The sequence below is a fragment of the Styela clava genome, chromosome 15, assembly GCF_964204865.1.
Source record: "Styela clava chromosome 15, kaStyClav1.hap1.2, whole genome shotgun sequence".
NCBI lineage: Eukaryota > Metazoa > Chordata > Ascidiacea > Stolidobranchia > Styelidae > Styela > Styela clava.
In genome coordinates this window covers 13,385,384-13,398,337 of record NC_135264.1, presented here as the reverse complement: position 1 = coordinate 13,398,337, position 12,954 = coordinate 13,385,384, and the positions used below count along the sequence as shown (strand labels likewise).

Sequence of the window (12,954 nt, the reverse complement as noted above, 5' to 3'; positions counted from 1 at the left end):
AAATATTCATTCCTGTTTCTTAATTTTAGAAAAATTGTCACCAAACACGATTTTCGAACTCAATTCTTTGTCGCAAGACCATCAAGTATGTTTATAAAACTCACCTCAGAATGTAACTTCTTGTCAGCGTCAATATCCTTGGATTCCTCATGTTTGTCATCGAAGAAAAGAGCATCGGATACTGGAGAATCAATCTCACATTCTGAGTTCTTTTCTTGCAAATCAGTCAATTTGCATTCAAGTGCAGATTCAGTCTAAATAAAATATTTTGGTAAAATTCCATAACACCTTATAATCTTCACATATTATGGAACTGAATGTTTAATTCTGTGTTTTGATTTTGTTATGAATTATGATACCTGAACTGGTAATTTCAGACCAAGCACTTGTTCTCCTGAGGAGTTTACGTTGGAGACGGAAATATCTGATGCGAGAGATTCAACTCTATCGCTCAAGATTTTCTCATGTCCCTCATTGACTCCGTTGTTTTCACAAATTGCTGAAACCTAGGTATATATGAATTAAAACGGTACTTTTTCATTACAAGGTAAATTGTACTGTATTTAGAACATTGAATTTACCATTGTAACATGTTGTTATATGTTAAATTTACTTGATATTTTACCTGGAAAGATGTTTTCAAAGTGTCTTGCACTTTTTCCTCAGACTTGATAAATTTTGTCAAATCGGAATTGTTAACTTGGGATTGTTCATTCAAGTTATCACTGATTGTTTCATCCTGTGTTGGTAACTGAATCTGAAAAATAAAAAAGATTTCAAACAATTAGAGAAAATAATTATACCTCTACTTGCAGACGAGGAAATGGTGCCCCAGAAGTGTGTACCAATATGGAGGTAACTAATTTTGTTTGCCTACTTTACATCAAGTTGTGTAAAGGAACTGAAACCTATTAACAGGGGGTATATTCACTTGGCTAACACAGACAGTCCCCGAACTCGTAATAGAACTGAAATAAGGAAAATCGGAATAAAATTATGGCCTAGCCCTAACCTGGTTCGCACACTATGGGAGTACCGAGGAAACATATTCTATCATCACTAGTTGCGTAATTCTGACTCACTGTGTTTTTGATTCAGAAAGCTAGAAAAAACAAACAAACCTTTAATGATATTTTATCGCCATTCCCAATTTCCTTGATCGCCGCATCCTGTTCCATTTTAAGAGAATCGAAAGTTTGAGGATCATTTGTAGAAACTGAAGAGTTTGCTTGCAAAATATCCAAAATCTTTTCCGATCTTGCTTGACTCTGAATAAAACAGACAGAAGAATATTTGGTTTGATTAAAAGGAAATACAAATTGTTCATTGTGCATGCTAACAAAATATTCATTCCTGTTTCTTAATTTTAGAAAAATTGTCTCCAAACACGATTTTCGAACTCAATTCTTGGTCGCAAGACCATCAAGTATGTTTATAAAACTCACCTCAGAATGTAACTTCTTGCCAGCGCCAATATCCTTGGATTCCTCATGTTTGCCATCAAAGAAAAGAGCATCGGATACTGAAGAATCAATCTCAGTTTCTGAGTTCTTTTCTTGCAAATCAGTTAATTTGCATTCAAGTACAGATCCAGTCTAAATAAAATATTATGGCAAAATGTCATAAAACATCATAATAACTTATAATTTCACATATCATTTTAAATTCACTTGGAATTTTTACCTGGGAAGATGTTTTCAAAGTGTCTTGTACTTTTTCCTCAGACTTGATGGATTTTGTCAAATCCGAATTGTTAACTCGAGATTGTTCATTCAAGTTATCACTGATTGTTTCATCCTGTGTTGGTAACTAAATCAGAAAAATGAAAAAAAATTTAACGACCAGAAAAAATAATCAAATCTATACTTTCAGAAAGTGTATACTATTTAGTAAACATATATTACCATCACTAGTTGCGTAATTCTCACTCAGTTTGTTTTTGATTCAGAAATATCGAAAGTTTGAAAAAATAAACAAACCTTCAATGGTATTTTATCCCCATTCCCAATTTCCTTGATCGCCGCATCCTGTTCCATTTTGAGAGAATCCAAAGTTCGAGGATCATTCGTAGAAACTGAAGTGTTTCCTTGCAAATTATCCAAAATCTTGTCCGATCTTGCTTGACTCTGAATAAAACAGACAGAAGAATATTTGGTTTAATTAAAAGGAAATACAAATTGTCCATTGTGCATGCTAACAAAATATTCATTCCTGTTTCTTAATTTTAGAAAAATTGTCACCAAACACGATTTTCAAACTCAATTCTTTGTCGCAAGACCATCAAGTATGTTTATGAAACTCACCTCAGAATGTAACTTCTTGCCAGCGTCAATATCCTTGGATTCCTCATGTTTGTCATCAAAGAAAAGAGCATCGGATATTGGAGAATCAATCTCAGTTTCTGAGTTCTTTTCTTGCAAATCAGTCAATTTGCATTCAAGTACAGATTCAGTCTAAATAAAATATTATGGTAAAATTTCATAATACCTTATAATAACTTATATTCTTCATATATCATGGAACTAAATGATAAATTCTGCGTTTTGACTTTGTTATGAATTATGATACCTGAACTGGTAATTTCAGACCAAGCACTTGTTCTCCTGAGGAGTTTACGTTAGAGACGGAAAGATCTGATGCAAGAGATTCAACTCTATCTCTCAAGATTTTCTCATGTCCCTCAACAGTCCCACTGCTTTCGCAAGTTGCTGAAACCTATATATGAATTGAAACGCAACTTTTTCATTACAAGGTAAATTGTACTGTATTTAGAACATTGAATTTACCATTGTAACATGTTGTTATATGTTAAATTTACTTGATATTTTACCTGGGAAGATGTTTTCAAAGTGTCTTGAACTTTTTCCTCAGACTTGATAAATTTTGTCAAATCGGAATTGTTAACCTGAGATTGTTCATTCAAGTTATCACTGATTGTTTCATCCTGTGTTGGTAACTAAATCAGAAAAATGAAAAAAAATTGAACGGCCAGAAAAAATAATCAAATCTATACTTTCAGAAAGTGTATACTATTTAGTAAACATATATTACCATCACTAGTTGCGTAATTCTCACTCAGTTTGTTTTTGATTCAGAAATATCGAAAGTTTGAAAAAATAAACAAACCTTCAATGGTATTTTATCCCCATTCCCAATTTCCTTGATCGCCGCATCCTGTTCCATTTTGAGAGAATCAAAAGTTTGAGGATCATTTGTAGAAACTGGAGTGTTTCCTTGCAAATTATCCAAAACCTTTTCAGATCTTGCTTGACTCTGAATAAAACAGACAAAAGTATAATTGGTTTGAAAAAAAGGAAATACAAATTGTTCATTGTGCATGCTAACAAAATAATCATTCCTGTTTATTAATTTTGGTGAAATGGTCACAAAACATGATTTTCGAACTCATTTCTTTGTCGCAAGATCATCAAGTATGTTCATAAAAACTCACCTCAGAATGTAACTTCTTGCCAGCGTCAATATCCTTTGATTCCCCAGGTTTGCCATCAAAGAAAAGAGCATCGGATATTGGAGAATCGATCTCGAATTCTGAGTTCTTTTCTTGCAAATCAGTTAATTTGCATTCAAGTACAGATCCAGTCTAAATAAAATATTATGGCAAAATGTCATAAAACATCATAATAACTTATAATTTCACATATCATTTTAAATTCACTTGGAATTTTTACCTGGGAAGATGTTTTCAAAGTGTCTTGCACTTTTTCCTCAGACTTGATGAATTTTGACAAATCCGAAATGTTAACTTGAGATTGTTCATTCAAGTTATAACTGATTGTTTCATCCTGTGTTGGTAACTAAATCAGAAAAATGAAAAAATTTTGAACAACCTGAAAAAAGATTCCTATTTCTACCTGCAGACGAGGAAACGGTGCTCCAGAAGTGTGTACCAATATGGAGGTAACTAATTTTGTTCTCCTATTTTACATCTAGTTGTGTGAATGGATTGAAACCTATGGGCAGGTGGTACATTCACTTGGCTAACACAGACAGTGCCCAAACTCGTAATAGAACTAAAATAAGAAAAATCGTAATGAAGTTATGACCTAACACTAACCTGGTACACACACTACGGGAGTACCAATTTTACCATAGAAACATGTTTTTTCAAGTTGAATTTACTCGGATTTTTACCTGGGAAGATGTTTTTAAAGTGTTTTGCACTTTTTCCTCAGACTTGATGAATTTTGTCAAATCCGAATTGTTAACTTGAGATTGTTCATTCAAGTTATCACTGATTGATTCATCCTGTGCTGGTAACTGAATCAGAAAAATGAAAAGATTTTGAACAACCTGAAAAAAGATTCCTATTTCTACCTGCAGACGAGGAAACGGTACCCAAGAAGTGTGTACCAATATGGAGGTAACTAATTTTGTTCGCCTACTTTACATCAAGTTGTGTGAATGAAACGTAAGCTTGTGGGCAGGGGTATATCCACTTGGATAACACAGACAGTCCCCATACTCGTAATAGAACTAAAATAAGGAAAATCGGAATAAAATAATGGCCTAACCCTAACCTTGTACACAAACTACGGTGTTACCAAATTTACCATTGTAACATGTTTTTGCAAGTTGAATTTACTTGAATTTTTACCTGGGAAGATGTTTTCAAAGTGTCTTGCACTTTTCCCTCAGACTTGATGAATTTTGTCAAATCCGAATTGTTAACTTGAGATTGTTCATTCAAGTTATCCCTGATTGTTTCATCCTGTGCTGGTAACTGAATCAGAAAAATGAAAAAAATATTAAACAACCAGAAAAAATAATCAAATCTCTACTCGCAGAAGAGATATACTATTCAGTAAAAATATCAGCTGGGCGGTGTGGCGCATCGTGCTAAGCGTTAGGAATGTGCTCGCCACAGCATCTCTGGTTACCCTGCATCCATTTGCAGGTTCAAATCCCATGAGGGGATGGTTATATGTGAGAGAATTGCCGAACTCCTCTCTGCGGTAGGGTGGTTCACGTAACCGACAATCGGTTACGGCTTCCTTCACCATCAAGTTGATGACTCCTAAAACAAATAATTGCTAACTAATCCCATAATTGACATGGACTGATAAACGGATGAGAAGCCGTGGTTCGCCATATGATTAAGTCGTCTTATCGACTTTCCTCTCTCCCATGATAAATACATGAAATCCTATCCTATTATCATCACTAGATGCATAATTCTCACTCACTGCTTTTTGACTCAGAAAGATTGAAACTTTGAAAAAACAAACAAACCTTTAATGGTATTTTATCGCCATTCCCAATTTCCTTGATTGCCGCATCCTGTTCCATTTTGAGAGAATCCAAAGTTCGAGGATCATTCGTAGAAACTGAAGTGTTTCCTTGCAAATTATCCAAAATCTTGTCCGATCTTGCTTGACTCTGAATAAAACAGACAAAAGAATATTTGGTTTGATCAAAAGGAAATACAAATTGTTCATTGTGCATGCTAACAAAATATTCATTCCTGTTTCTTAATTTTAGAAAAATTGTCACCAAACACAATTTTTGAACTCAATTCTTTGTCACAAGACCATCAAGTATGTTTATGAAACTCACTTCAGAATGTAACTTCTTGCCAGCGTCAATATCCTTGGATTCCTCATGTTTGTCATCAAAGAAAAGAGCATTGGATACTGAAGAATCAATCTCAGTTTCTGAGTTCTTTTCTTGCAAATCAGTTAATTTGCATTCAAGTACAGATTCAGTCTAAATAAAATATTATGGCAAAATGTCATAAAACATCATAATAACTTATAATTTCACATATCATTTTAAATTCACTTGGAATTTTTACCTGGGAAGATGTTTTTAAAGTGTTTTGCACTTTTTCCTCAGACTTGATGAATTTTGTCAAATCCGAATTGTTAACTTGAGATTGTTCATTCAAGTTATCACTGATTGTTTCATCCTGTGCTGGTAACTAAATCAGAAAAATGAAAAAGATTTTAAACAATTGGAAACTCTACTTGCAGACGAGGAAATGGTAACCCAGAAGTGTGTACCGATATGGAGGTAACTAATTTTGTTCGCCTACTTTACATCAAGTTGTGTGAATGAAACGTAAGCTTGTGGGCAGGGGTATATCCACTTGGATAACACAGACAGTCCCCATACTCGTAATAGAACTAAAATAAGGAAAATCGGAATAAAATAATGGCCTAACCCTAACCTTGTACACACACTACGGTGTTACCAAATTTACCATTGTAACATGTTTTTTCAAGTTAAATTTACTTGAATTTTTACCTGGGAAGATGTTTTCAAAGTGTCTTGCACTTTTCCCTCAGACTTGATGAATTTTGTCAAATCCGAATTGTTAACTTGAGATTGTTCATTCAAGTTATCACTGATTGATTCATCCTGTGCTGGTAACTGAATCAGAAAAATAAAAAATAAATATTAAACAACCAGAAAAAATAATCAAATCTCTACTCGCAGAAGAGATATACTATTCAGTAAAAATATCAGCTCGGCGTTGTGGCGCATCGTGCTAAGCGTTAGGAATGCGCTCGCCACAGCATCTCTGGTTACCCTGCATCCATTTGCAGGTTCAAATCCCATGCGGGGATGGTTATATGTGAGAGGATTGCCGAACTCCTCTCTGCGGTAGGGTGGTTCACGTAACCGACAATCGGTTACGGCTTCCTCCACCATCAAGTCGATGACTCCTAAAACAAATAACTGGCTAACTAATCTCATAATTGACATGGACTGATAAACGGACGAGAGGCTGTGGTTCGCCATATGATTAAGTCGTCTTATCGACTTTCCTCTCTCCCATGATAAATACGTGAAATCCTATCCTATTATCATCACTAGATGCGTAATTCTCACTCACTGCTTTTTGATTCAGAAAGATTGAAACTTTGAAAAAACAAACAAACCTTTAATGGTATTTTATCGCCATTCCCAATTTCCTTGATCACCGCATCCTGTTCCATTTTAAGAGAATCAAAAGTTTGAGGATCATTTGTAGAAACTGAAGTGTTTCCTTGCAAATTATCCAATACCTTTTCAGATCTTGCTTGACTCTGAATGAAACAGACCAAAAAATATATAGTTTGATTAAATGGAAATAGAAAATGTTCATTGTGCATGCTGACAAAATAATCATTCCTGTTTCTTAATTTCAGAAAAATTGTCACCAAACACGATTTTCGAACTCAATTCTTTGTCACATGACTATCAAGTATGTTCATAAAAACTCACCTCAGAATATAACTTCTTGCCAGCGTCAATATCCTTTGATTCCTCAGGTTTGCCATCAAAGAAAAGAGCATCGGATAATGGAGAATCGATCTCGAATTCTGAGTTCTTTTCTTGCAAATCGGTCAATTTGCATTCAAATGCAGATTCAGTCTAAAAAACATATTATGGTAGAATTTCAGAACACCTTATAGTTAAATTACCATCCCAACTAACTTTTCTACAAAAAGATGAAATGCTGGATCGTCTTTTTTGGTATGATCATACATAATTCATTTCAGCATCTAGCGATGACCGACAATCATCACATGCCAGTAAGCGCCTAGGAATTTTTCTGATACACATTTGTATCCTTGAGTGAGCGGTATACTGGAGATAATGATTAATAATTTTCAATAAAATGCTTCAGGCTTCCCCAGTTATGAATTATTAAAATGGAAAATCGCTTGTTAAAAGAGTATTTCCTTCCCGGAGAGCAGCGTTTTCGAAATTTTCATTTTTGAATTAGTTAACTAGAAAATTATGAAAACATGAAAGAAAATAGGATACTTTCCAACGAATGGTGCGTTTTTTCATTGCTACCATGGAAACAAAACAGCAATCCAGATTTTCGGTGAAAGCCCAAGGACTAGAGTGTCAGGTTACTCCACGTAAAATTTTTTATCCAGATCTGTCAGTCGCAGCCGTTTAGATGCTAAAGCTCGACAGACAAACAGACAAATAGAACGACTGCGAATAAGGGTCTCTCGAAGCGGTGATCTAATAGATACCTGAACTGGCACTTTCAGACCGAGCACTTGTTCTCCTGAGGAGTTAACGTCAGAGACAGAAACATCTGATGCGAGAGATTCAACTCTATTGATCAAGATTTTCTCATGTCCCTCATTGACTCCGTTGTTCTCGCAAGTTGCTGAAACCTATATATTAATTAAAGCGGTAAATTTTCATTGCAAGGTGAATTGTACTGTAATTTAGAACACTAAATTTACAATTGTTACATGTTGTGTCAAGATAAATTTGCTTGGAATTTTACCTGGGAAAATGTTTTCAAAGTGTTTTGCACTTTTTCCTCAGACTTGATGAATTTTGTCAAATCCGAGTTGTTAACTTGAGATTGTCCATTCAAGTTATCACTGATTGTTTCCTCTTGTGCTGGCAACTACATCAAAAAATTTTTTTTTTCATAATGATTTTTATTCCAAGACAAGCATGAAAAGTAAGAAAAAGAATCAGAAAAGTATTCCAGAATTTAAGAAAAAAACTATAAAAACCTTTGAAAGTATTTTTCCACTATCCATACTCTGCTCAACCATTGCGGACAGTTTGATTTTCAAGGAATCCGAAGTCAGAAGATCTTTCACAAACACTGAAGCCTTTTCTTGCAAATCATCCAAAATCTTTTCAGGTTTTGCTTGATGCTAAATCAATATAAAAATGGATCAAACAGTCCCGAACTCGTGATAGAACTAAAATATAGAAAATTGGGTTAAAATTATGGCCCAACCATAACCTGGTACACACACTACGGCAGTACCAAAAAATGCAGTATCTCAATTGACAATGTTAGATGAATAGTTGTTAAACGTCACTCCATTGCATCACCAAGTAAGGTTAAATTTAATATCACTCACACATAAGTGTACAAAACTACAGCAAAAGTGGTCGATGGTGGACCTAAACAGTTAGATATAATCTAATGGAAAAACAACAGCGCAGTAACATATAATCACAGAATTGTGCTAGAGGTTGTGTGCCATTAAAATACACAACAATGTTCGATAAGATCTCCATACTATTCATCATTAATTTTCGATCAATGTACAGTGTATATCAAAACTTACTTCCAAAGACAATTTGTTGTCGTTCCCATCCTCCTTGACTGGCTCATCTTGTTCACTATCCAGTGAAAGTGGCTCAGAAGCTGAAGAACCAATCACAGAGCTGGATGTCTTTCCTTGTGAATCCTCTGAATTGTTTCCGGTTTTGACTGGAATCTGGTACAAATATGCGATAAAAAAAAATTAAATTTTTATATCTGATAGTAATTTTTCTTGAGCAAGCTGACAATTCAGTGACGAATATAAATTTCTATTGTCACCATATTGTTGTGTTATCACTGTAACCAATCTTATATAAAATGATACTAAAACATACCTTGGAAAATATTTGTTCGCCATCTTCTGCTTTTTTTGATGTCTCACTCTGACCATTATTTTTAATGGTGGAGGCAGAAGCAGAATGTGGAGATGGAGATTCAACCACACTAATCGAGCTCTTTTCTTTCAGGTCAGTGCAATCTGTCTGAGGTTTTGCTTGAACCTGAAAAAATAATGTAAGTAGGGATTGTTTAAGTTAGGAAAAATTTAGATCAATATGCGAACACAATATAGGATAGGGTTTCTATATTTATCCTGAGGGGGAGGAAAGTCGATAAGACGGTTTTAACATATGACAAACCAAACCTCTCGTCTGGTTACCAGTCAGGTATGGCATAAGTTAGCCAGTTACCAGTTTCAGATGCAAGAACTTAATAGTGGAAGTAACCATCATGAACCAGCGTTAACGTAAACCACCCTACCAGGACAAGGAATCTAACAGCATCTCCTACATAATTATCATCCAAAGATAAACACAATTCACCATACCCCCGAGCCTGGAATCCTGACTGTCGACAAAATTCTGAACATTTTGGTCAAAGCAAAATGTACCTTATATGGTAATTTGAGACCAACTACCTGCTTTTCTTTCTTCTGGATTGATTTTGATCTCTCAGAAGTAAGGGATTTCTCATCATCACAGGTTGGACTTTCTATGTTGATCTTAACCTTCTCAATGTTTCCTTGCCCAGATTTTGCTGGTGACTAAATTAAGACATGATAGGTTGAACTCTTTAAAAATATACTTTACGAAACTTTCACTAGTTAAGATCACATACATTTGATGTTCGATTCAGAACATTTTCTGGCATGAAAGATCGGTTCAATGAAGAAGGTTGTGAATTCCCAGAATCCACTTTAGGAATGGAATTTTGCTTCTTCCACTCACAACCATTTCTATACATTGCGGGCTTCGCTTGAAAAAATTTACAAGTTGCCAAAAATTTTCCAGAGATTGGGTTAATTTTGATAGCATAGGAAACAGCAATATACCTCAGGTCGTGATAAAAGATTATGAGTTTTCCTCTAAACAAGGCTGTACACCAGTGGCCATTTACATACCTAAGTAACAGAGCTATTGGGACATACATTGCCAACATTTTGAGATAAAGTATCATTGCACCATGCCTATAAAAATAAAATTTAACTCGCACTGATGTTGAAAGTTTCCATCGAGGAGATGAATAAGGATGAAGTTATGCAACATACCTCCAAGACATCATCCTGTGAAGATGACTTTCCAACAGACGGAATTGGTTTATTTTCTGCTGTTGGTTCCACTTTAATTAGTTTCGGAGCAGAATTTGGAATTACATCATATTCTGTCGAAACCTAAATTAGGTTTCAATGTGAGCGATATAAAATCAATATTTAATGATATATAAATGATATTTCACTCTATTTTAATATTTGGTCTGATTTCGAACTGGATTATGCCAATCTAACATTTGTCGGATAATGGCCTGATAGACAATTTATGACCAAGAGGATATTATTAAATCTTAAGTTATCCTACGCCAAGTTATAGTCATCACTAAGAAATGCCTATTAATAAATTATCTTACTTTATTTTTCTTGTTGAAGTGAAGAACTGCAAAGATCCATGCTAGACCTGCCAGGAAGCAGTGGAACGCTGAGGAGCTCTCAGAGGTGGCAGACCCCTCAGAGTCTGCACACCTCTGAGAGTCAGATGTTTTCTTCTTCTCTAACTCCTGAAAAATTGTTCACAAGTCTAGGATATGAGAGAGAGAAAGCGTCGCTGAAAACAGCGGTTAATCATATTCTGGCTATTGCCTGTTGCCAAACACAACTCAGACCACTGGACCATACTACCATGTCTCTGGAGCTGTAACAGAGATGGCCATAACCGAATACTGGACTATTCCGAATACATTCTGAAAAAAATTTTAAATCTTGAATTTCAAATACATTATAAAATCCCACAAAGCATATTTCCAATTCACATTTCAAAAATCTAAGGACATAGGGATTTTACTTGAGTAATATTATCATAATGAAACAGATATAAATAAAACAAATGGCATTGTGGCATGATTGCAACTTTTTTTTTTTGTTTCTTCTAATAAATATTGTAGTATTAATGCCTATTGATTCAATCAACCAATCAATCAATCAATTTTATTTCGATTATGGTGTAACGTGTAACATGTAAGTTCATTTAGAAAAATGCAGATGTTGTTACCCAATCATTGTCAACATGAAAATAAAACTTAAGGGAGTGAACCCTATTCCAAAATAAAATCTGACAATGAGAACAGAAAATCCTGTTTTATTTTTCAAGTCGCCCCTGATTCAAATAAGTTAAATATTTCTTGTCAGTTTGTGATGCTATTATCTTTTATCATAAATTAATCCCGTCAACTTCATCAACGATACCGGGATAACGATAAAATCCGTTATAGATACTAATTAATATTTAAGCGCTATTTCAGACGATGTAAATTGCAAGAAATGCAAAAATTTTCTGTAATGCACGGTCACGATAGAAATCGGCGATAGGGCGATAAGAAACAAATGACCATAATGAAAGAAATGTATGATAATAATTGTAAAATATTTTTAATCAAAAACGTCATCATCGTGTTATAAGTACTCGAAGTAGGCGGTGATTTGAATCCCTCCATGTCGGCTAAGATTTATTGCCACGACTATTTTCAATTACCGCACGATAAAATATAAGACAACTGGAAAATATTTTCCATCAAAACGGAGGACAGCCGTGTGTCCCCGTGAAAAATTTTGCGTACGATCTTCGATATGCTTATAAACACTAAAACGCAATTCGGAGGTCGTCATATTCGAATATTAAATTCGAACATCCCTGTCTGTAAACCTCATTTACAGTGCCGATATGCTGCAAATCAAGTACCGGTACCAGCGCACCATACTCATGTATTCAGATACGTATTTCTAATTTCTAGCCTTTCACATAACTGTAACACATTACTACATTAACAGTATTCACCAACAACTGACCCCTCCCCCTCCCTCCCCCACAACGCTCTCGTACGTTGATCAACTGTGCATGCATGATACAATGTCAATCTGCATCATGATTCACATTCAAGCATAAGGTGTAACCCATAAGTATTCCAATCCCACGCGGAGAAATAAAGATCTGCAGACAATCCTTACAAAACATCAACCCCCTTCACCCTTCACAGCCCTCCCCCCTCTTCACAATCACGAAGAATGCTAACCCGACAGCATTGCTTAACACCACGTAGTAAAAACTGCTTTCCGGAAGTCTTTTCTTAAATTGTTGTTGTTTTTTCTACATGATCACTAAATGTAATTTCAAGAGTCGAAAGTTTTTTTAGGAACATATAATCTCACCTGCTGTTTGTTTTTTCTGCTTCTTTTCTTCCTTCCACAAGAAATTCTTTTGATTGAGTTGCTCACAACTCGCTCGGAATCCCCGATTCCGACTTTATTTCGCCTCATTTATGGCTGATTTACACAGCATATTACAGAACGGGAAATTAAACGTTGCCGCATCATAACCCATTTTGACTAATGTCGATTTGAAATGAATTTCAGAATTAATACCGAA

General features: G+C 35.0%; 1 protein-coding gene across 1 annotated transcript; it reads right to left on the bottom strand.

The window, feature by feature from the left end:
- Positions 1–59: 59 nt before the first annotated feature.
- Positions 60–12,904, bottom strand: LOC144411841 (uncharacterized). Its single transcript, XM_078109460.1, has 30 exons — positions 12,738–12,904; positions 10,946–11,092; positions 10,590–10,712; positions 9,960–10,085; positions 9,379–9,543; positions 9,066–9,218; positions 8,496–8,642; positions 8,258–8,383; positions 7,995–8,141; positions 7,228–7,377; positions 6,903–7,049; positions 6,265–6,390; positions 5,813–5,938; positions 5,575–5,724; positions 5,251–5,397; positions 4,616–4,741; positions 4,153–4,278; positions 3,690–3,815; positions 3,452–3,601; positions 3,127–3,273; positions 2,831–2,956; positions 2,569–2,715; positions 2,304–2,453; positions 1,980–2,126; positions 1,684–1,809; positions 1,446–1,595; positions 1,122–1,268; positions 626–757; positions 360–506; positions 60–254 (listed from the first exon to the last, which is right to left on the bottom strand). Exons 1-30 carry the CDS (start codon positions 12,843–12,845, stop codon positions 60–62), a joined length of 4,230 nt encoding a protein of 1,409 aa, XP_077965586.1. The 5' UTR covers positions 12,846–12,904.
- Between the last annotated feature and the right edge of the window lie 50 nt (positions 12,905–12,954).

What these genes read in the sequence shown, in the direction of transcription:
- LOC144411841 (XM_078109460.1), bottom strand. Translation starts at nt 12,845, where the DNA reads ATGAGGCGAAATAAAGTCGGAATCGGGGATTCCGAGCGAGTTGTGAGC. An exon ending in GGGATAAAATACCATTGAAG is followed by an intron (nt 1,810 to 1,979) that starts GTTTGTTTATTT and finishes TTTCTGATTTAG; the next exon opens with TTACCAACACAGGATGAAAC. An exon ending in GCAAGAAGTTACATTCTGAG is followed by an intron (nt 1,269 to 1,445) that starts GTGAGTTTTATA and finishes TGTTTTATTCAG; the next exon opens with AGTCAAGCAAGATCGGAAAA.